The sequence below is a fragment of the Pseudonaja textilis genome, chromosome 9 (genome assembly GCF_049901715.1).
Source record: "Pseudonaja textilis isolate UNSWEBS1 chromosome 9, rPseTex1.2, whole genome shotgun sequence".
Classification (NCBI taxonomy): Eukaryota; Metazoa; Chordata; class Lepidosauria; order Squamata; family Elapidae; genus Pseudonaja; species Pseudonaja textilis.
Genome location: NC_141998.1, coordinates 8,133,819 through 8,159,311, shown reverse-complemented (window position 1 = coordinate 8,159,311; position 25,493 = coordinate 8,133,819). Strand labels below are relative to the sequence as shown.

The window sequence follows — 25,493 nt, the reverse complement described above, 5'->3', positions numbered from 1 at the left end:
GCTATTATTCAATTTCTCACCCAGGACTAAGAGCGTGGGAACTTCTCTTTATAGTTTTGGTTCATGAGAGAGGATGTTAAAACACTCTATGGAACTTTGCTCCCCCAAAGAAGCATGAATTATTCCATTACTCAGCTTTCTCATCTCCCAGTATGTGCCCCAAAGGACCATCATTAAGGTTTTTGGCTTGCTGCCCTCCTGCATTAAATATTAGGTTTGTGTGGCCTAGCCACTCTCTTTTCATTGTTCACCAGAGGTCAAAGCACACTGCCAGTAATTACCCTCCCTTAAGGAAATCATTGACATCTTGGTTTAAACGAAGGAGCCATTGCATTGTAATCTCTCTCTCTCTTTTCCAAATAACTTCCTTCTTTTTAATATTTGGAGACAGCCATTTTGAGAAACTATCAAAAGTAATCTTAGAAAATATTAAAATACTAAAGAAAACTAGAATACTAAATCTCAGTGTATTAGCTGCATCCTTAGAGCCTAATTTGGTCCAGATATTTGAATATTCACTTTTTGAGACAGAAATCCTCAAAGGAGGAAGCCTCCAACTGCGTCTCTCAAAACAATCAATTCCCCACCCAACATTTCTGCTGCATTTTCCTCTGTTGTTCATTTTCAAATTAATGAAGTAGAATTTGCTTAAAAAAAAATAGGTGAAATTTTCAGAAATGGAGAAACAGATTTGAGCCCTTTCAGAGACCTATATTGTCCTTTCTTTTCTTATTTAAATGTGCTAACTTTATGAATTAATTATCCATTAGTTATCCAAATTATATTATTTGGGATGATTCCTGTATCTCAAAACATTTTACCTAGTTTTTTATCAATTCCTTGTTTCCCGTCTTTTTCTTTGAGTCTTGTTATTTTGACAACAGAGACCAGATTCGCTCCAAAGTTTAGATATCCATGGATGTCAAATCATGTTTCAGTGAATCCTTAACTGAAGCTCAGACAACTATATGCTTTTTAAAAACAGCATTTTTATTGTTTATTCTGATTTAGATACAAGGGTACCAAGGAGTCTATTTAAACAACATGCATCTCTTTATCCCACGCCATGCAGCCATTCCGCCTTCCCCTGCTTTAATACAATCCTAATAGGACACTTAGATTAATTAAGAAGTTAGAACAGCTAGGGAAGTTTCAGGATGATGGAAAGGATCTCCAAGAACAAAATCATCTCAGAAATATTACCAGTGAAATTCAGAAAGCAATTATCAGGCACCTTGTACAAGTGAAGGATTAAGTATTTTGGGAAATTACAAGTTAAATTGTGAGGTAGCATGACAAAACAAAACCCATCATGTTGGGCATAAAGACAATGACATATCATTAAATCTGCTTAATCTGGGAAAAGACCCAGACATTCAAACCTTGTTCTGTTTGATACTGTGATGTTTGGGTTGCATCCAGCCTAGGGCTGTGGGATGAAAAAGGAAGCAAATTCCTCTTCCTGCCATACAATTTTGTTGGTCTCTTTGCTCAGTAACTTATTATCAGGAATGTCTATAATCAGAAATACAATCAGACCAGATGGAATCTCTATAAGGTATAGGAATCTACCTTATCAGGTCACATATCTAGCAAGTATGATCTCAGAGTCAATCTTCTGGATTACAGGCAGGATTTTTTGTTAGACCTCCTTGGAGATGCAGAAATTCAATGTATGACCTTCTGCATATGAAATATGTGCTCTCTGCCAGTTAGCCACATCTCCTCCCTAATCCAAGTTGAATGTTTGCATTTAATTGCCCTATAGTGTCTTTTGATGTTTTAAGTAACAAATGAAATAGTTTCATAAAATTACTTATCATTTCCTATAGCAACTTAAGCTCTCTTATACAAGTTAAGCAAACTCAATATTATTTATATTGATACGATATTCTGACTATATGTCTTTTAGCTCAACTCTTTGCGGAGGACCTACTGTCTTCAATTTTATGTTTAGCCCATAATTGACATAATTCACGGTTATTGATTAGCATAGTGTGCACTTAGAATCATCCTGGTTAAATCATCACTTTTTCATCATGTTTTCTATTGGGTAGATTTACTTCCAAAGTTTTCTAGCTGTAGAATCTGTTTTTATGTTGTTTGGAACAAGTGTTGACAATGAAGAATTCTTTGTAAAATTCTATTAATGCACAACTGCAATGACCAGAACTTCCTGTAATTCCAAGATTCTCCAAAACTTCCTGTAATTCTAAGATTCTCAGCTTCTTTAAAGCTTGCGTTCCAACTATTAGTAGCCCTGTGTCAGATGTTACATTTAATAACTCGGGTAATTTGCCACATAATTCCTCAGTACAGACTAGCATAACTTCAATATTTCCACAAGAGCCATTAATTTTCATAGATATGATCTATTTGTATGTAATTTATTTCACATGTAAACTCTGCCTAATAACCCTATCTCCCCTTGCCTTTTCTACCTGCCTAGTTCATGTCAAATCCTACCTCACTGTAATCACTCCATGTACTGGATGAAGAAATCTTATGCCTTTCAATAACATTTGTTAGCTGGAAAATGTGCTACCAGACTCCCCATTTTTGTGTCATTTATTGGGTGATAACCAGGAACATACTTTGCAACATCATCATTCCAATCCTTTGTATGATCTCATAGCCTGAATGTCATTTACAGCAGCCCATTCTGGTTCTCCTGCATGCATCTATTCTTGAAATATTCAATAGTAATGTAATTTCTCTTTTTAGCTTTTCTTGGGTGTGTTTCTCACATTCTAAGTTTTAACCATGTGTGCTTTCATAAAATAAGGCACTCCCCTTTTAGGACTGGCGGGATCAGTGAATAACGTCCATGCAGTCTTACCTGCTTTACCAACCCCAGAGCTGCATATGAAGACTAATGTTCTTCTTCAGTAGCTTCACCTAATCTGAAGATGCCATCATCTGATATCCAAACTAATCTCTTGGCTATTAGACAGACTGGTTTGCCACTGCCATTTTCTGGATTTGATTCTTGGGTCTCTTGTCCTAGATGGATTATTTTATCTCAAGCCACAATTCTCCTCTCTTCTGTAATGAATTAATTTCATTCCACCCCTTTCGATCTTAGCAGAAGTGATCTTGCCAGAAGTTCAAGCTGCCCATTCGCATTGGTTTCAAGTTCACTGTTGGTACAATAAACTCCCTTGCACCAAGGTACTTAACTTCTGATTAATACAACCCAAATATAAGTCTCAGTCTAATTAGAATTAAGACTCTCAGCAGATACATATATTCATTCCTTCACATTGCAATTTCCAGAAAAAAGAACTGGCTTTCCTACCATTACCAGGCAAGGTAGAATTGTTGGGAATTATGTTAATGGAGTTAGGTTGCTCTTTGTTTTTCTAATCTTCCACGTGTGATGAAAGGAGGGAGTAAAGAAGTTTGTTTTCAATATACAGGCCCAATATTCATGTGAATGAATGTGTATACATTTTAAATCTATGAGCCAATTCTGGCGGCAGAGATTCATCATCATTATCAATTCTAACATTCTTAAACAAAGGATGGAATGTAAATAACATTGTAAATGCATGTGTACACACATATATACACATATATACACAAACAAATATATATACATCCAGAGTTATGTCCTAAGCAGGAAATAAATCCAGAGGCAGATTTCAATCAGGCTGTAGTATTCTGGGGGATTGAGAATGAAGAACTGAAAATCCTTTCCAGACCAGAGCTTTGTAAGAACAGCTGGGTGATCAAATCAGGAATCCGGCTGCAGCATAATCATAATTCAGTCTGAATATTACTCCTATTGAGCTTTGGCAAGCCTTTAAATGGTTCCTGGTCTCAGCACAGCAGTCTCTCTGGAGCTCAGACACGAGCAGACAGATTCACTAAAGCATCAAAGCCCTTGCTTCTCTTTGAACAGCAGCCCAGCTTTGAAATATCTGGAGAATAAGCCAGGCCTGCATGCATCAATCAATCAGGCCACTGATATTCCAGCCAATTGTGGAGGTTTCCTTGATGATAGAAACCCTCACGCCAGGAAATTCTGAGAGATTTTGCATGGAAGGACTTCCCTTCTCAGCTCTGTTACAGTCATGTTCTCCATCCTGTGCTGGAACACAAATAATTCTCTCTGCTGAAGGATCCAAGCAGCCTCTGTGACATGCTGCTTCCGTGGATGAGTAATCCCATGCCTTTAAGACACGTTGAATGCATGTTTCAAGCCCTGCATGATGTCATCTAAAAGTAGCGCTGCCTGTTCATCTCACCCACTTTAACAAGAAAAGCTAGTTTTTACACACACACCCAAAATTCTTCTACCTCTCATTGATGGGGAATTTCAATCTAGACCAGGGATGTCAAACTTGATTTCTTTGAGGGCTGGATCAGTATTTTAGTTTTCCTCCACAGGCTGGCTGGGGGGGAGGGGAGGGGGGGGAGGAAGAGATGGCACGGATGCCTCCTGCAGTATCTTGCTGGCCAAAACATGGCTCGGGGGGGCATGTGGCCCCCATGCCCAATTTCCAGCCTGGACAGCCTCCTGCAGCTCTGTTGGTCAAAAAGGGATGTACATGGCCCCCTTGCATCATTTTGGCTGCCAGAGGCACCGCAGGCCAGTCTTTTGCTATTTCCAGGCCGGCCCCGTGGGTCAGATCTGGCCCATGGGCTTTGAGTTTGACACCCCTGATTTACACTGTTGGATTTATGTGAGTCATCAAATCAATTCTAAAGTGCCTGTCCCAATCTCTCTATTATGCAAGGAACAAAAGTTTAATTCATTTTTTCTTTTCAGTTTGTAATTCTGGTAGTCCTCAACTAACAATCATTTGTTTAGTGACTCTTTGAAGTTACAAAGACATTGAAAAAAGTTTATGACTGGTCCTTACAATTCTGCAGCTTCCCCACCATCACCTGATCAAAATTAGGGCACTTGGCAATCTAGCAGTATTTAAAATGGATGCAGCATCCCAGACTCACACGACCTCCATTTGCAACCTTCCAACAAGCTTTGGATAAGCAGCCAATGGAGACAGCTGGATTCACTTAATGACACGATTCACTTAATACCTGCGGTGATTCTCTAACAATTGTTGGACAAAAAGCCGTAAAATGGCTGTGACTCAACTATCTCGTTTAGCAACAGAAATTCTGGTCCCAATTGTAGCCTTAAGTCAAGAACTACCTGTACCTTTTTTCATTATTCATTTATTTGACTCATATTTATTCTGTTCATTTATTGATTCATTCTTACATCTGGATTTTTTAAATTAAATTTCCTTTTAAAATTGGGTAGCTATACTTTAATTCAGCTTTGAGGAATATATTTGGAGCATTTGGATACCATGATACAGCCAAGCCTGATGTGAATCATTTCACATTCAGAAGCTTCCAACTTCTAGACCATCCCCAAAGTATATAGCTTTTGCTGGTTTATTAATTAATTTATTTGATTTATATTGCCGCCTATTCGCTCATGATTGCTACTGACTTCAAGACTTGGAACATCTATGTCTTATATTTGACATTTGGGTACTGACATCCACTATGTCTTTAGACAAGACTTGTGTGTAAGAAGTTGTTATTCTTCTTGGCTTTGTTTTCAGTATTTGTAACATATTAAAACATCACAATGAGAGACCTTTTATATAATGACTACAAACTGGAAGGGATTATCTATACCTAATTAGGAAAAAGGAATAGTTGATACGGTATTGGTTAATATCCAAATAAGCCTATTTTTTTAAAGAAATGCAAATTTTAAGAGTTATTTATGAGATAATCTTCAACCAAAAGGAAAAAAAAGTCTGGTCAGTCGGATCACTCAATTAATAATTACAGTCATGCATATATGTGATTGGTCATCTTGCAAAAGTCAGCCTCAAATTGTAGTTCCAGAGAATCAAAAGCTAAGGAAGACAAGGTTAGTGAAAATGATCATGGATTTGTCAGTTACTTGACATTTGACAATGTTAACTACTGTTTAATAAAAGCAAAAATAAAAATAATTATATTCTACTACACATAACCAATTTTATTTAGTCACAATAGAAGAAAACTAGGATGTCATGTGCAAACATCAAAATTATGTACTGCAAGATGTTCATTGAAGTGAAGAACAGGTTTGGGAGGAAGTTTCAAGCCATGCTTGTATCCATCTTACTCTGCAAATACGAAGACATATATCTGTCTCAAGGGAAATTTCTGCCCTTTGTTTGAATTGGCCTACCTTACTTTGTAGAGGCGGTATCATTCATCAGACTGTTAGCTTCCTTGGTGCGAATATTCTATCAAAGTTAAGGAGAAGAATATAACCTACTACAGTGATCAGTACTCAACTGTTTCAAAACTCATCAAATTTGGTACTTGATGCATTTTGACATGAAAATGTTGTCCCAGTGTTCGGTTAATACTCAAACAAGACACACTGCAATAGGAAGAGGGGGACAGTTGCAGGGAACGGACAGGAAATCAGCCATGCTGATGTAAGGGACAAAGTTATACCCGGCTGAAACAAAGGGTCATGTAATAAGTCACATAGTTTGTTTGGGGCTCATCTTTTTTAATAGTTGTTGCATCTCCTGAAACCAATTAATGACATGGATTGAGGTAACTACTGCAGTGGTGTTTCTAATTATTAATGAACCACCACTCCTTAAATGGAACTCCACTATGCTCACATATATTGCTTATTTGGGGTGCTTCCTTCCCTAAACCATTCTACATTGTAGGCTCTATTTTTCTTCCTCGTAGTTCCATTAATGGAATTGAAGGCCAAATATAAATACCTCAGAGTTCAGATTTATTACTATTGTAATTATTTTATTAGCTGCCTCTTCTAGCTCCAATCACAGGTGTTGGTTCGTAAACACCCCCCCTCCCCCAGCTTTAAAAGGCCCATAAACTCATTTGGGAATTAAAATTTGTTATGAGGAAACTCTTATGAATAGGTTGCCACTTTCTAAGGCCAACCTGTACGTGAAGGAATACACATTCCTTTAACTCAAGCTGTCCTTCTTGTTCTTCTCCTACAACCATTCTCTAAAAGTTAATCTTATAACAATATGCACTTACAACCAAGGACCTCCCTGCCCATGATTTTGTAGCTATAGAAGGTGGGGAGATTGGGAGCATAGTTTCCAAACAAGAGCCTCGGCTACCCCATTCTTGGATATTAACCGCTAACCCAACTACAGTCTGCAAAATGATGTAGGAAGAGGTAATCCAGATTGCCAGGACTGCGTTGTGTTTAACATTTGTAGCATTTTCCTGACATTGTATGCCATATGCTAAATAAATAGCTAATCAAAGAAAAAGTCAAATCAGGAACATAAACCATCGAACTACAACTTTGAATCCCACATACAAATGTATTTTGGAGATTTGATAACATCCTTGACAAGTGAATAGAACAATATAAGAACAGGACATCTAATATGATTAAGTTCCATGTGGATGGGGGTAAAATATTAGAACTGAAGCAGCGTCTTGGATGAAAAGCAAAATATTTTCAAGGAAAAAAACCCAATAAAGTCCAGTTACCTTTTCAAAAAGCACCTGTGGGGCTACCATGTCATGGATGATTGCGAATCTCCATAGACACATGGTAAAATACTAGTTTGTTCGATGTTTAACTCAATGGAGTAAGCTTGTTTTTTTTTGAAGGAGCAAAAAACTTGTATTTGCAGTTACATGGGTCATTTACCAACAAACTTCAAGCCTTTTCAAGTTTGTGGTATGTATCTATAACTGCACAGAATTCACATTTGTTACAAAAACCTTAATAGTGTTCTTTAAAAAAATACTTAGCATATATTGTACATCTAAACATGATCCTTATGAAGACTTCCTGGCAATGTGTCATGGCAGCCACATAAATCTATGAACTAAATATTGTGTAAAACACTGACAAGCAACCACCAAATTCAGTTTTGTGACAGCTTTAATGGCACAAAATTTTATAGCTACACCTTATACATGTACTGTAAACTGTATATCATCATGTTACAAAGTGCTAACTAAAGATGAAGAATGCATAATCACTTTGGCTCATTTACCTCCAATAATTTCAGCAATATGTTTTTTGTTGTTGTTTTAAAGTGATTTCTTAGTGTTCGGTTTTCATTTTTTAAAAGTAGTAAATAATTGAATTTGTTTGCGTTGTTTAGTGTTGCAGTTCAGCCTGCTGCTTCTTCTAATGTGCGAGCTTATGCATTTCTGCTTTATCCTATGTACAAATGGCGCATCCCATTTTTCATTCATTGTTTGAAAAATGAGTCGTGTTTCCCCTCAAACTGTAAACAAGTATAAAGCTACTTAATAATGTTTAACTTAAACAAAGCATTACAACTGGTATTTCTTTCAAATTTTAACAAACTGGTCCATTTTGTAATATAAAAAGTTAGGATATTTCAAGCTTCTAATCAGTTAGTAATAAATACTGCTTTGGAACACTGCAACGGCAAAAAGCTCAATAGTGATCAGGTATATAAATGCCAATGACTTTTTTTCATCAGTTTTAATCTCACAGATGCCTTGAAGGTATTGATTCACTAAGATATACGCCTTCTAGCTTATCAAATAGCATCATGCAGATTAATTATAATGTATTTTGGGCAGAAGTGATTTTTTCCCCCCAGTTTTTAATAAACATTGTCCAAATTTTATACGTATGTCATGGTCCAATTATAACAAAATGCAATAAAATAATTGGTTTTGAAAAGTACTCTGGACTTCTACACTTGGTTTTTAATTGTTGCTTTAAACAATCCTTATTCTATTCAATCACCTCAAAATTATTCCAATATCCACACAGGAAATAAAGTAATACAAGTGCTACTATTCAAAGCTGAAAGGGCAAAAAACCTCTTACAGGTTTTCAAGAATATGCATAACCTACTGGATGGAAGGGGGAGAGGGAGAAAGATTGAGATTTACAGTAAATTATAAAGAAACAAGGTTGAAACAAAGATATTTTAGGAATGGATATCATGAAAATCCTCTTCACATCACATATTTCGCTTATTTCGGTGATACTAGCTATCATTCTTGCGCTATTAAGTTTTCAAAGGTCTTATCAATCTTAAGATTTTGTATAAGCTTTGTTGTCAGTCTAATAATATTGCAGACTCTACTGAATTCTGTTTTAAAATTAGCCATGCTTACCTCAATATGTAGCATGTGAAGCCTTCTTCAAATTAAGCTTACTTGCTGATGGACATTCTCAACAGGCCCCTGTTGCTTCCTTGGCAACCAATATGGACCTGACCTATCAATAGCTTCTTCTGGTTTTTATTGAGTCCCTAAGTCAAGTCTGCAATCTTTGCTATGTGGTTTTCCCTCTAAATACTCATCAGATCCAACTTTGCTTACCTTCCAAGCCCAGACCCAGTCATCTAGCTGCTACCTCCTGCTCTGATTAACATGCAGAGCACATGCATGAGCAGGGGAAAAAAAAACTCAGCAGGTACCACACACACACACACACACACACACACACACACACACACTTGGATAACCAAGTCTGTCATCAAATACAAATGGGCAAGGTTAGTACTTCTGTGTGTGGGAACCACAAGGAACAGTTGAATAATGAGGAAGTCAAAAAAACTTTGTGGAAGAAAAGCAAGCTATTTCTATATTCGACTAAGCAAACTACAGGGCTTCTCCATGAAATACAAGGAGAGCTCAATTCGAAGGAAAGCTTTCAAAATGATGCTATAAAGCTTAAACATCAAAATAAATCTATTTAGGAATATTGGTCTATATTAAATTTAAAAATTTGAATTAAGGGAAAAAGTGTACCTGAAGCAAAACAAAGTAAATATTCCCATTAGTGAGATTTCTAAGTTATTACCCAAAATCTTTTATGCTATTTATGACTGTAATAAAGATTTGACACCAAAATCCTTAGGATTTCAGCAATTGCAAATGAGAGATTCAAACCATGAATATAGAAGTGGAACTCAACCACAGAAGACATCTAAAAAAAAAAAGAACTGCAAGACTGTTCCCAAGTAATATATAGGTATCTCTTTTTACATGGAGTCTAAATACTTCAAAGATACTTCAAGTCAAACTACTCTGAAAGTAAGACTTCCATTAAATAAAATGCAGAAGAATACTAGAAATTTCTTTGCATGCAAATAATGAAATAGTTTTTAAAAACCTAAATGCTGGCCAATGCTATCAGAAATAAATTCACTACTTGATGGAAACACATCCTAATGACAGGTACTTGGTATTCAAACTTGCCGAGAAATCAAATTCTAATTCTTTTTTTATGTCTGTGAAGTTTTTGCCTCCTGAAATTAAAAAAAATATTAACCTAAGACAACTGCAAAACAAATTGCAGAGCGAAAATAAACCTGCCAATTATTTTTGTTTTATAAGCAGGTTCTGTTAATTATCAGTCTCTTTTAAAAATGGGAAGATTTCATTTAAGCACTGGGCAGATTATTTGGTATTGTAATAAAGAAATGGCAGAGGCATCACTGATAACAATTATAATTTGCTGATGGCATTTTGCACTGAAAGAAGCCCTTGAGACATGTAGGCAACTGTAAACTTGGTTAGGCAACTCTGATGTGTCCTGCAGGATACGGAAGGTGGTCAGGAAAAGACAACTAGTGAAACATCTCCACAGGGTTCCAACACAATACTAAATTCCAAAAGTTAGTGGAACCGGGATATTTATAAAAAGGTGAAGGTTGGCGAGGGGGAGGAAGATCATGCTTAGAATTGTCTCAAGTTCCAATGGTACTAGTAGGACATTAATTCCTTCACAGATCATCACAAGATTTCCAGGATTTGTGCATTGCTTCTTTCAGTAAGTGCTAGCTGAAGGTGTGGTCAGTCGCTTTCCAATGTAGATACTGCAATGAAATGCAAAGCAAAGTACATTGGTACTTATAACTGCCCCTGCCCCAAAGATCTTTTCAGCTTATTTTATTCTTCCAAACCATGTTGCAAATCTAACATCCATTAAGAAAATTAAAATTAAGGAAACATTGATACTTGTTCATGCCATTTTTTTTACAAAGCATGCAAACATGATGTGCAGCTAACATGTTTCGTGAAGAAAATTATCATTAGCACCTGCAATTGGCAACGAAAGTAAAAATGGTGAAACTCTTATGGTTTATTTTATGTAGGTAGAGATCTGTGCCATGGTGGCAGTGTTTAGAATCAGTACTCCAAGCTAATTCTGCTGTCAGTAGTTCGATTCTCACCGGCTCAAGGTTGACGCAGCCTTCCATGATTGGTAAAATGAGGACCCACGTTGTTGGGGGAAATATACTTACTTTATAAACCACTTAGAGAGTGCTATAAAGCACTATGAAGAAGTATATACATCTAAGTGCTGTTGCTATCTCCTACTTCCATTTCCTTAATTAGAAGTAGATGTCTGGTATCTGAAAAAGCACATGGTACTGTGCACACTTTTCTCCTGCATTTCTGAAGTATTTTGTTTGCTATTTATTTATAAATCTGGACAAATATGAAATATATTAAATTCTGTAGCACATGGGTATCAAATTCGCGGCATCATGTTTCACGACTTTTTTTCCCATTTGTGGAGATGGGATGGGCAAGGCCTGTGACACATCCAGCCTATGGGCCACAAGTTCTAGAGCATATAACTACTGACAGATTGTTATTAACATAACAGATCAAGAGTAGCTGTTCGCTTGGAAATACTATGAGCTCCTTGGTGTCGATACAGAAAGTTAACTCCAGAGCTAAAGTCATTATCTCTGGTTTTCTACATGGATCTAAACATAAAACATAACGAAGTAGATCCCAGAAGTACCATTCCTCACAATCTCCTCCTCCCAATAAAGGAATTGTTGGGATCATTTAAATTAGGTAAAGGATAAGTAATTGTAACATTATCAGGAAACATGAAAATTACCTCTATAGATTTTCAAAACATTCTGAAAACAACTGTTCCTTAACTAAGTGTAGGGATTGTTCTTGTTGTTTATCAGCTATTGATACAAAATGTATAAAGTAATAAACACACTTATAATTGTTTCCTAAGCTAGCCCCTTAATAAAAACTCAAAAGGAAAAAAAATCCCTGGCAACTAAGCAGAACTTGATGTATCTGCCAATCACCACCACCAAAAAGTCCCCAGTTTTTTTCATGATAATTTCAATTGTTATTAAGAAAAGCAGTCATGACATCTATAATGTACATCCATCCTTTAATCAAATACTTCTTGCAGTTTAGCTCTGCTTTTTGTTGTTAAAGTAGCACTTCCTACTTAATGTCAATTCTTACTAAGAAAGAACCTACTCACAGAGAACCAAAGAAACCCAGGAGGAGCTGGGGTTACCCTTTCAGAAAAGCAATAGTAGGAATTTATTTTCTTCTACAGTAGAATGATGCGAAAATATTTTAGGCTTTTCTCCCCATCATTCTGCAGCTGATTTTATAATGTACCTCTCATTCCAGGCAGTCCTATACTAACTCTGCTATATAATATTGCTCTAGTATATTCTTATTTTCTTCTCTTTTCAAAAAAACTGGCACTCCCACCAGCACTATTCTTGGAAGTTGCTGGGAACAATTCTGGAATTCAAAGCTTTAAGAACCATTGAAAATAATCCTCATCATTCTGATCATTCAATGTATATAGTCATACTTACCCTAGTCCCAAAGCCAAAACATGAGATATGAACAGAGACGGAATGAAAACCTTAAGAAATTCAGCTGAGAAAATGCCACCTTTTTTCATAGCTCCAGTCTTTCTCATACTTAAAGACACTGCTCGTTTAGGATGTCTGAAGTGAAACTCCCTGAAAAGAGTGGGGGGAGGATAGAATATATTGTACAGAATATATTGAAACTTGAAAACAACAATAAAGCTAGAGTTACAAACTGTAATGGAAAGCCTTCTTTCAGACATGAAAACATGGGCCAATAGCTAAGAAATCTCTAACAGAACATCCCAATGTTACATAATAGAAATTCTGCATGTCAGACTTTATTTGAATTTTATTATAGAATTTTTTTTCCAAATTTAAGAATCTTAAAACAGAACAGCATTCTTGGGTATCCAACAAACATTAGATCAGTCTTAGCAGAAATGAGGAAAACAACAAGTTCAAATTAGTGAGCCATGATTAAACTATTAAGTCTTGCTAAATTACTTTTTCGATATTTTCAAGCATGGAACAATTTTGCTTCCATGGTGAATACGTAATGAGATCAGACTACAGAGGTCCACAGGAACAGAAACTGCTATTTTCTCATGCTACTGATGAACAAAGCACTGTTTTCACTCTTATAAAGGAAGGCAATTTATATCAAGAAGAACGCCAGCTAGGTTTGACTCATTTATAGAAAACAAACCCAGCATATTTTTGTTAACAAGCAAGGCAACAGACATAAGCAAATTGATGGGTAATTCCCTGGAATGCAGCAATGAGCAACATTTTAGCGGCTCTGCTGTATTTTACCTTGGGCAAAGAAGGCCAAAGTAGTAAGACAAATTATGCAAAAATTATGTCATGGAGGGACATTTTCCTTTTTTTCTGCTTTTATTAAGGTAGAGTTGAAAAAGAACTGCTACATCTAAAGGGTATGATCAACAGTTTTCATGGATTTCTTAACTCAGAATTGCAAAAAAAACTCTTAATTAAAATTTGGTAGCTCAAGTTGAAAGGGACCTGGAATGTGCAAAACATTTCAAAACAGCTGGTTTGGGTAGTTCATTCTAAAGGTAAGCCTTTGGACAAGTTAGTGGGATATGCCATATTTATGGCTTGCCCGGTTAATGTTGGTGGGAGTGGTCTTAGTGGTTCCTTGATTGGATTGTTGTTTACTCTTAGCTTACTGAAGCTTATAATTAAAACAATTATTTTAATATTCTGTTGCAATCAACATTTCTTCTCAGCAAAAGTATATTTATTACAAAAGATTTCAACTCACTTGGGAGGAATGTTTTCTGGTCTACTTGACCAATCTGATACCCAGTCAGAACTTTTCTTCAAAACGTCCACTTCCTTTTCACCTTCTACTGTTTCCTCTTCAGACTGAAAGTACATAATAAATAAATTATGTAATTTGTTCAGTTCAATTGTTCTCTTAGTATTTCCTGCAGAACACTGACCAGGAGATAGGCAGACTATGCTGGCAATTCTGACAGCCTTATAAAAATTCAGATCAGGAACAACTAAAATATTTCATTTGAACCAGTTTTATGCTATTTACAAGAAACTGTATTTTGTTTACATAGCCCACAGCATGTTTTTATCACATGCATTCTTTTATTTCAAAAAGTAATTATCATAATAGAAAAAATAAACATAAGCCATTAAAATCGGTCCGAAATTATGGAAAGACTCAAAATGCAGCTGGGAAAATAACTCCGTTTAACAAAAACTGAATTTGTTCAGTCAGTTTGTTACATATTTATCTAAATATAACTCATCTCTTTGCCTGGTCATCTTCTCTTCCTATATTTAATAATATTCTTATTGCTTTGACTAATATGAATCAGTTTACAATGGACCTACACCTTGAAGATCCTGAAATCCTAGATAGCAGTTAAGTGTAATTGTAACCATTAAGTCTCCATGAAATGAAACAAATACATCTACAGGTTGCAGGCAATTTACTACAGAACTTCTAAAAATATGACAAGTATTTATAGGTGAGAGCAATATTCTTAATTAAATTAATATTCTACCATCAAAATTCAAAAAGCTTGTTCAAAACTTTAGTTACCCTGCCATAAGAATTAATATATTATCTGAAGCTGTCTTAAATGACCAGTTGCTGACTGATAATTTTTTGGTGGCACAAAGATACTCAAGTATGTTATCAAAGACTTCATACAATAACAATACAAGTTAAATGCCTGTAAGAGCATAAAAACTTCATTTTAAGTAAAAAGAGTGTCTCTCCACTGGAAAAAAATACAACTATTAAATTACTTATCAGGATTAGATAGTCAATAAAAACTCACTGCTAGAATAGTTTTAAAATTGTGCTATCTTAATCCTTCACAAACAGGATTGTAGATAAACAGAAGGAAAATACCTGAGAACTATTGTCTTTACTTGTATGCATTTCCACATCAAACATTATCTGTCCATCTTCTGGAGGAGAAGGACTGCAGAAAAGAAAGATATTATCACTGTTATTTTTCTGTAGAATGTGACTACAAAGCATTGTTATTAATTTTCATTTACACCTACTACAAAACATATATTTATTTAATGTTTTTATCTCCTATTAATATGAGTTTTCAATGGCTCAGATAATAAAGTATCTATAGTACATTAAAACTGCAGCTTAATCACTAAACCATAAAACCTTTAGATATAACAGGAATAAGATCAATGCAATATAAATAAAGATAGTACAGCCTGTTGTATCATTAAAACTCTCTGAGGAATAGCTTCTTAAAGTTTCTTCCTGAAAGCTATCAAAGAAAGGGATAGTCTGATTTCTACTAGGAGACCATTCCTTTCCTTAACTTTCCTTTCCTGTCAGAAGCGAAGAACTACAAGGAATTTCTCAATAAGAGATCTAGCGATTGGACTGATTCAACTTGGGAGTAGGCAGCCCTGCAATAACCTGGTATCAAGCCATAAAAAGCTTCACAGATTTAAAACTCAAACTTTAAATTGTACCTGAAAACCAACTCATAGTTTCCAAGTAGCCTTTAAAGTAATTTCCTTTCCCTACATTGTGTTTATCAAACCAAGTGATAATGGGGGCAAGAGTTACTGCAACCAGATCCTTCTGCAGCAGGTTAAGAGTGCAATTAGTGCCCCATCTGAAATTGGGCAAAAGTTCTCTTTGCCACAGCTTCTACCTGCAGCTTGGGGAGGAACCATGAGTCTAGAAGGATTTCCAAATCAGATTTATTTCTCTACAGGTAATGCTTGTCTATCAGAGACAACACTGGTGTTAAGAGAACTCCAATGAGAAAACAGCATTCTTAATTCTCTTCTGAGGAAATAGACATGGCCAAAATTGAATAAATGCACACAAAACTACTTTATAATTTTAATTGAGGAAGAAGCCAATATTGATATATCTGCTGTATAAAACAAATGATTGTACACCAATGTGTTGGTTGTGACTATGGCTGCCCTCTAAATTGGAAATTTAATTCAAACAGTTTTTATCTGGTGCTTTCTCAGAGGACTGCAAAAGCAGTTAAACGTTTATGTTCAAAGTTGATAACAGCAACAAAAAAAAAGTATCATTAGCTGTTAAGACTGTCCTTGGCACGTGGATTTGAAATAACTTAACCAGGCACAAAAGAATACAGAAATTTCTGATCAGTAATTTATTGCAGAAGAGTTACGAAGAAGGATTTTGTTAGCAACTGCTGGATATTAAATGTGAGTTCTATTTAAAATAATTAGCATTCACATTGCTTGAGACTTTTTTTCCTGTCTACTCTGTATTAAAAAGCTATTCTTTTTGTGGCAGGAAATTCAATTTCTGTTTGTTTGTTTTTTGATAGTGGCCTGATTTAGCATCAGTTTGTTTACCCTACCTATTTGATAATTAACTTTCACATGTGTCTACTGGAAAACTTTCCTTGTCTCTATTTATGTGCCTTTCCCTTGCTTCTTCCTTTTAATAAGGAGTTCCTCTTTATAGGAGTTTAACTCCTCTTCTGTTGTTTCCTGGGAGGAAATACAGTTACACCCACCTCCACTAAATCATTCAGTATCTAATTCCTGAACCAGGTCTCTTCCCTGGTAAGCAACATACCAGCATCAGACTGAAATTGATGTTTAAGACATCTTTAATCTGATTAAGAAAATTAATCCTCAGATAAACAGCATATTAAGAGATGAACAATCATTAGCAGAACATACTTCTATTTCTACAATTTGACTATAGGAAAAAAGTATATTTTGATAATACTTAAAAAGTGTTGCTTTTATTAGTTTTATTATCTTTGTGACTACAAATAAGTAGAGAATTTCTTATGTAAAATAGCTGCATGAATTCCTAACGCATGCAATTTCAGTGATCTGATGAAGATCTCTTCATAGCATATTGAAAAACAGGGCTACAAAGAACATTATATTAAAAACAAGCTTCAAACTTTTAAGCAGTGAAGATAATCATCTTTAACAGAAGCAGACAATTTGAGGGCACAGATATAACACATAACAGACCTAGTGTACTAACGAAGGACTGACTTTTTAATTCTGTGGTTTTAGTGCCTTGTTAATTTTATTACCACTTTAATATAATACAATATAAACATAATGGACTCTTGCCCACATAATTATTTTTAGTAAAGAAACAGGTTTTGTCCCCAACCTATTCCATAAATAGAAAGAATCTACTGCAAAATAAACAGCAGATTTAAACAACTGATTATACGGGGCAGTTATCCAAGTACAAAATATTTTTCCTTCAGAATTTCCTTCTAGCCTTCCTTATATAATACAAGAAACTTAAATAAAACTGAAAAAGGTCAAAGTCCATAAAAACAATTTACGTATTTATATAGCAATATATATAATGTGTGTGTGTGTGTGTATGTATACAAACAAACAAATAAATATAAATCGTCTGGCTTAATATACGGCATAAGTCCAGCTAAAACTGCATTCTAGGAAATGAAATACTAGTGACAGTTCCAAAAAATAACTCATCCCAAAATATTTTTAAAAATGTAAAAAATAGGTGCTTACCTGTCACAATGAGAACTACCCCTTGAACTGTTTTGTCCAGACTCATGCTGAGCATCGAGAAGTATCTTCTCCATATCTCCGTTGTGGATGGAAGATGACGAAGGAACATGTTCTAGACCCCCATTTTTTGCATTGCTGTTGTCATTATCATTCCCATTCCCATTCATCTGCAGTTCTACCCAGGAACCTATTGAACAGTCAGATATCTCATCAGAAACTACAGGCCAAGTCCAAATAGAGCATTTAACACAATGCAGAATTGTGCAGTCATACCAAATTTTGATAACTGGGAAAAAAGAAAATGTTTTATTTACTCCCAATTATTTTGAACTATTCTTGAAAAGGGTACATGCAAACAACTTTCTATGTTTCTAATTAGTAATTTAGAAATCATTTTTAAAAATATTATAGAAGTTAGACATTAAGAAAGTGTTTTAATTTTGTAAAGTAACTAGAATTGTTATTTCTGGAATCCTAGATAAGAAATCATGATAAGGACCTTTTGGGGGAAAACTGAATTTGTCTCCTTTATTTAGAAATTTTCTCTCTATAGAGAATTCACAATTTGCAATAAAAAGCACATGGATTGCAAATGCACGATTAACCATTGTCCTCATTCCTAGCAATTGGGTACTGAAAGTGATCCTTCCTAGTTTAAGAAACTCAGTAGAGCTGATCTGACTAACTACCCTATAAGCCTCTTGAACATAATTAATCTATATGCCAAGAACCTGTTTATGCAACTTCAGGGCTGGCTGGTACAGAATCTTCTGTCCAAGGAGCAATAGGTTTTAGAGCAGGGAAATTTGAGTCTTACATCACATAGATGAAAAAAACTTAAGTAACCCTACCACTTTATGTTGCACTTGGAATTTTGAGAGTACCTTTGATTCCATCTGATGAAAAAATCCTGTGAGGTAAGTTTTATACCTCCAACTATGCCTACTACTAATTTATAAGCCACAGGTGAACACAGGCCTGCAAGTAAGATGAACCCTTTGGGGCATCTTACAGATAGTAAGTAACTTGAACCAGAAATGGATTTGGCAGGGCTTTTTAATTAGGTTTATTTTTCTACGTCTAGTTTACAGACTTGTAAGAACTGGACTCTCATCTCTCCAATGGCCAGCAAAGGTTCAGTGACTTTTTGGAGATGATCTCAAGAACAGTACAGAATCTAATTTAACAATGTACAGATAATAATCTTCTGATTATATAAGACAAAGGTCTATTTTTCTTCCTCCAAAACTCTGGATCAAAATATTGGAACATCACTGAGCAGATTAAATGTTTTAAATATCAGGAGTTACTATTTTATGCCCCAGAAGAAAATGAAAATGCAATAGATATTTTAGGGTTTTTCTATGTAAAAGGAAACAGATTCATATCTGCTTCTACTGTATTACTTAAGGCTCAGCTTTCATAAGGAATCCAGTTGTCCATATTCCAACCATTATAGTGCTCTCAGCTTTCAGTCCAATTTCTTGAAAGCAATACTTCGGATCCCAATGTGCTCCAAATGCCATCCTTCAGCTGGAGGCTAATTTACTTTATTTATTAGATTTTTTAAAAAGGAAATTCTGCCTTTATTCTCCTCTAAGTAAGTCAAAGTGACAAACATACACAACACTCCTTCCTCCTGTTTCCCCCACAACAACAACCCTATGAGGTGGATTGGGCTGAGAGAGTATGACTAGCTCAAAGTCACCCAACCAGTTTTTCATGCCGAAGGCAGGACTAGAACCCATACTTTCCTGGTTACTAGGACAGCATCAGTACATCAAACTGGCTGTCTACTAAAGGTAGAGAATTCATGCTTGGGTGGCAATTTTTAATTTTTGGTTAAAACTGAACTTTTATCTAATAGACTTGATTACTGTAATAATCTCTGACAAATTCCATTTAGTCTAGAAGCAGATTCCATTAGTTAAATTTCAGAATCTGTGCCATGATTCTTTTTAAAAAGTGCAACCTGGCCAAGAATGGCAAAATCAACTGAATTTAGTTCCTAATAGTTTTGCTCTGGAATTTGGAGCTCAAACAGCATTTGCAACCAAACATCCTTTCACTTTGGAATTGCTTAATTATTACACAATCTTGTACCAGGCTTGATTGAATGCTCTTCCATTTCCTCTGTTGGAAAGCTTCCCTAGGAGAACATACTTGCCCTTTTTGCTTAGGAGTGGTAAAGTCAAGCATGTTATATTATACTGCAAATATTTTAAGGGTAGATACCAGGGGTGTCAACCTCGCATCATCACGGCAGTGTCACATGACATATCGTGACTTTTTTTCCACTTCACTAAACCAGATGTGGCCAGGGCGTGATGCATCTGGCCCACAGGTTGAGAGTTTGACAGCCTTGGTCTACACAGTAAATATATTAAAACTACCAGAAGCTTTCCTGAACAGATGTATATATTCTGACTTTTTTTTTTTGCCATATTTGTTGAGTGAATCATTGTAATTCTTGAATTAGTAACACAGTTGTTAAGTGAATCTAGTTTCCCCATTGACCATATTTGTCAGAAGATCACAAAAAGGGACCACGTGACTCTAGGACACTGCAACTGTCATGTCTGTTGTGAAGCATTCAAGTGTAAATCACATTACCATGTGGATGCTGCAACAGTCATAAGTGTGAAAAATGGTCATTACTTTGAACAATCACTAAATAAACTGTTGTTGAGACTACCTTGTATTAATCTGTCTTGGCAAATCTGCGCCCATGCTTGGATAGAATTCTTATATTGTGTATATGATCTTATTAACTGAAAACAGGATTTAACTGTTACTAGCAATCATTTAGCAGGCAGAAAAGTCAAAACCCGAGGTGGCGACATTCTTAAGGGGAAAGAGTCAAGTTCCACTCCTCCTCAACCATGGAAATTCAGTGACTTTGAGCCAATCCCTCTCTCAACTTAACCTCTCTTAATAGAGTTATTTTTGTGGAGGAAAGGGAGGAGGGTATAGCAAGGAGTACTACAGGGGTGTCAAACTCGTGGCATCACGTGATACTTGGAGTCTTTTTTCCCCTTTGTTAAACCAGGTGGGGGCAAGGCCAGAACCTGATTCATCCAGCCCGCGAGTTTGATACCCTTGGAGTACTATGTATGAGGTTTTAAACCATAAACAGAATCCACCTTATAAATGTAACAAAATAAAATGATAAATCAACTGCAAAATCAAATCACTTGGAATCAACTTGTTTTAGAATGCATTAAAATCCAAACACCCAATAATTACAGCAAATTTGATTTCGTTGTATGAAGTGCAATGATAATAAACTAAAACTAAATTCCCAAACAACATACAGTATATTTGAAATTAAAAGAATTTTCTTCGTTTTGTGTAATCAGCAAAAAATTAAGCTAAGACTTCTTTGAAATAAAAACCTATTCTTCATTACATTATCTCTTCATTTCAGCAATATAATTTAGGTGAATAAATGATTTGAATAACTAGTAAGCAATTGGCAGTCAAAAAAATCCCATCTATCTTCTACAAAGTATTTTTTTAAATCTACATGTAAATCCAAGTGTACTATGTCTTCTGTTCACTCCTGTTCCTGAATGTACAGCTTTTTTATATCACATGTACAATTCCACAATAAATTCATAACTGCTTGATGTTTATACAACTATTTAGCCACATGGTTCATTGTTATGTGGATATTATTTGCTTCTATGCTTGGAGGTTATATACATAAAAATTATAATGAGATAATGTAGCAAAATCCTGATGAAGGAACAGAGGCATTTTAGTGTGGTTTACCTCTCTGTAAATATACACATTCCCTCTCTTTATATGTTCTAATCATATGGCTGAAGTATCTCCTAGCAGTCCTGTCCTGTTTTATATTTATTTAACAATGTTTGTAACCTGCCCTATATTCCTAGCAGATTTTGGATAGTTTACAACAAAGTCAAAACAAATGTTTTTTTTTTTTTAAATGGAAACACAACATTAAATATTGGCAATAAAAGAATGATGGATACCCATAAAATTTTCACTAAGGTGGCCTGTCTACATATGAATGATTTTTATGCATTTCCTTTGGAACTATTAGGGAACCACATTTTCTTTAAGAAGGCTAAGAACTAACACATGAAAGCAAGGGCTCAATTTAAAAAAAAAGAACATAGGAAGGTAACAGTCCCTAACCTTTTTCCTTCAACTGTCCTGTGCAATATCAACTTTGATTTTCCTCACACGCTTTTTGTTCATATTGCTATTTCAACAAAAGGAGGAACAACTTCCCCCAAATAATTTAATAAAATATATTTTGTTTCCAGCATATGTTGCTGAAAAAATCATATGGAATTTTATAACACAATGCAGGTCAAGAAATATTTACACCAGGTTCAAATATTTCCTAAAAATGAAGCTGAAAGTAACATCTGATTGTGGCACAATATCAATGCAATATATTAATGCAATTATATTAATTATACTAATTTACCCCCCATCAAAAAACCAAACAAGAGGTATTTTGTGCAAGAGTTCCAAACAACAAATCCATAATATCTACAGCCCCAAACACAATTAACTCAGAAAAAACTAACAAGTAATAAGAAAATATTAAATACAAATCAGAGAATATTGGTTAAAGACCAAAAACTCATACCACAACAAAAAAACAATACACACACACACACACACACACACACACAGAGAGAGAGAGAGAGACAGAGAGACATATATATATAGATATACACACACACACACACACACACACAAATATATATACACACATATATATACAATAAACACAGACCAAGACTCCCAACCAATCAGGATGAAGGAAAAACCATTCTGGCACAGCAGGTTAGCACCAAATTTAAAACAGAAATGGCTGTGAAAGTCTGACTTACAGACGAACACAATACAGAAGCCTGATGATGGCAGATGAAATTCTGCCAAAACATTGCTACAACTTTAAAAGCACAACCATAATGATATGGGAAAATACTCGAACAAAGCTGAATGCCATACATACATACATACATACATACACACACACACACTATATATATATATATATATATATGTGTGTGTGTGTGTGTGTGTGTGTGTGTGTGTGTTGTTGTCTTTTTGTTCAGGGTTTCTCCGCGTAAATTGAGATCTAGGCAACGTTTTGATGAAGTCTCATTCATCATCTTCAGGCTTCTGTCTCCGGCTCTGTGCTTCTCAGAGTAAGCACTCTCATTACTCTGAGAAGCACAGAGCTGGAGACAGAAGCCTGAAGATGATGAATGAGACTTCATCAAACGTTGCCTAGATACTTCGAATTTTACGGAGAAAACCCGAACAACCAAAGATACACACATAAATACCCCATAGAACCTCAGAAAATATATATACACACACACACACACACACACACACACACACACACACACATTACAAGTTGAAGCTATCTCCACAGGTTGAATGAAAATTTCCAATAGAGGAACTGACGGACCTGGATACAAGAGAATACTATACACACAGGACTTGACAGCTAAACACATTCTGAACGCTCTAGTCCCCACCCGGGTCATCAGCTGTAGCTTCTTTTCAAAGGTCACTAGCAAAGAAATTAATTACTCCATTTGAAGCATCCATTCCCAATTCCCTCATTCCATAACCTTCCATACTATGTATTTACTCCTCACAATTGTTTGTGAAATCCTTTTTACAACCCAGCAACCAAAGCCCATTGATACTTATTTTATGCAAGTTAATAGTTTTCCTTCAACAAAGTGTTTTAAAAGGTTATAAAAACTGGATTCAACCTCTCAGTTCCTTCTATCCTGAAAAAAGTATCACTAATTTGTAGTTCTTTTACAAAGTTCCATTCCATTCTGCCTTATAATATCCCGAGGCCAGTCACATGCCATCACCTCACCTCATCAACTCTGTCCATAAACCTCCCACTTTTAAAAGGAATGACTCTCCTTTTAGATGACTGTTCCACAGCAATCATACATATTTGTCTCCTTTTTAACCTGGTAGCAATCTACCACACAACCTGAGTAGACTTAATCCAGTGCAATAACCAAATTCCCTGTGGCATATTGGGGGGGGGGGGGGTAGTGAGGAAGAAAAACAAGTTTCTTGAAGCATCAGCACTAAAAGACAAATACCATGACATAACAAACACCAGAAAAGTAGATTCATCATTATTCCAAACACAAAGAACAAAAAAAGTACAGAGCAAAAATTTAAGGCTGTTCCAGCACACACTTTTAACCTAATGCCTTTAAGTTTCAGAGTTATTTTTAAATGGGCAGTATATCAACCTTTCAGGGAGGAAAAAAGGAGTCACTAGCTTTTTAAAGCTAAGAAAATAAAATGGGTAATAAACTTTAAATCTTGAGGTTTTCTTTTAAAGTATAAGCCACAGTGAGATGCCATCAGGAGATTGCCATGTTGGCAGAACATCCCAAAGGTGATTTTTTTCAAAAAAGGCAACTGGACTTTGTTTTTCTTTGAAAACGTTTCGCTTCACATCTAAGAAGTTTCTTCAGTACTGAAGAAACGTCTTTGATGAGAAGTAAAACGTTTTCAAAGGGAAGAAAATCCAGTTGCCTTTTTTGGGGGGGGGCGGGAAAACACCTTTGGGACAACCATGACCTGGATGATTAAGAATCCCTATGGACAGAACGCGATTGGTGATACAATATCCCTATTAATTCACAGGCTGGATATTCCAGGTTGAGCAAGGTGTTCTCGTTTCAATGGGGCTCCTTCCAGCTCGTCCCTTTCCTACTCATCTCCCTCTGCCCTCCCTCCCATTTTTGAGCCAGAGGCTTAGGGAAAAAACAAGCAGAGAAGGTCCAGGCTCCCATCCCCAGCTGACTCAAAATCACCCCATGCTCCAGGCCAATCACCCTCGCTCAACTCAACCGACCTCCGAGGGGTTTTGTGTAGGGGGAGAGGGAGGCAATGAAGCCCCCTCAAAGGGACTGGTTTTCAAAGCAGTCAGTCTAATCAATCGCCCTTCTTTCTCCCCCACCCCCCCATCCCAACTCCCATGCTGACGTGAAGGCATTATGGGGGTTGTAGTCCAAAGCTGCAGATCACTCCGGGTTGGGAAAGTTGCCCCATCCGCTCAGGTGTCCCTTCGCCCCCCTCCCCCCCTCCTCCCCGCCGCCAGCCATCCCCCCCCTTTCTCTCATTGGCCCACAGGCGCTCGTGCGGCCAGGGGACCAGCCAATCCCTGCCAAGCAACGGGCCCTGGGTGGGTGGGGGGGGGTTAAGCGCCACCGGGGGGGGGAAACCCCACTTCTTCTTGCGCGGGAGCGGGGAAGATTTGAGAGAAAGGGAGATGAGGGGAAGATGAAGGAAGAACCGCCGAAGCCGCAGCCGCCCGACCCGCCCTCAGCCCACTCACTGTTGAGGCCTGGCTCGGTGGGCGTCCCCTCGGGCGGCAGGTTGTTGTTATTGTTGTGGTGAGACAAGTCCTGAGGGGACGACATGGCGGCGGAACGGGGTGACGGCGAGCGAGCTGCTGGTCCGTCCGAGGCAGCGTGTGGAGGACCGGAGGCAGCTCTCGAGGACAAGACCCGCGGCGGCGGTGGTGATAATATCAGCACAGCTGGGATCGCGAGTGGCTATCTGTACGCTCCCCGACGCCAGCCCCAGCGACCCCGCCTCCACCGAGCCGCTACGCACGCGCTGTGGAAGCCTGGCCCCTAGCCGGGGCACAGGCTCCTCCCCCTCACCCAGATGGAGCCTTTCCTCCCTGACGCTCCTCACGTAGGCCATTCGGAGCTGGAGAGGGGGCGTGGTATTCCCAGGTGGGAATGCGCATGCTTGTCCTCGATCCTCGCACACAGCTTCCCT

At 36.8% G+C, this 25,493-nt stretch overlaps 1 protein-coding gene across 1 annotated transcript; it reads right to left on the bottom strand.

Annotated features, from left to right (window-relative positions):
- Positions 1-7,903: 7,903 nt before the first annotated feature.
- BNIP3L (BCL2 interacting protein 3 like) lies at positions 7,904-25,305 on the bottom strand. Its single transcript, XM_026714954.2, has 6 exons — positions 25,042-25,305; positions 17,664-17,850; positions 15,031-15,103; positions 13,918-14,021; positions 12,633-12,782; positions 7,904-10,853 (listed from the first exon to the last, which is right to left on the bottom strand). The coding sequence occupies exons 1-6, from the start codon at positions 25,124-25,126 to the stop codon at positions 10,805-10,807; spliced, it is 648 nt and encodes a 215-aa protein (XP_026570739.1). The 5' UTR covers positions 25,127-25,305; the 3' UTR covers positions 7,904-10,804.
- Positions 25,306-25,493: the final 188 nt, after the last annotated feature.

Bases quoted from the DNA above. Each gene is read 5' to 3' on its own strand.
- BNIP3L (XM_026714954.2), bottom strand. From the start codon at position 25,126: ATGTCGTCCCCTCAGGACTTGTCTCACCACAACAATAACAACAACCTG. The intron at 15,104-17,663 runs GTAAGCACCTAT...TCTTTTCTGCAG, and splicing joins GGTAGTTCTCATTGTGACAG to TCCTTCTCCTCCAGAAGATG. The intron at 14,022-15,030 runs GTATTTTCCTTC...ATGTACTTTCAG, and splicing joins GTAAAGACAATAGTTCTCAG to TCTGAAGAGGAAACAGTAGA.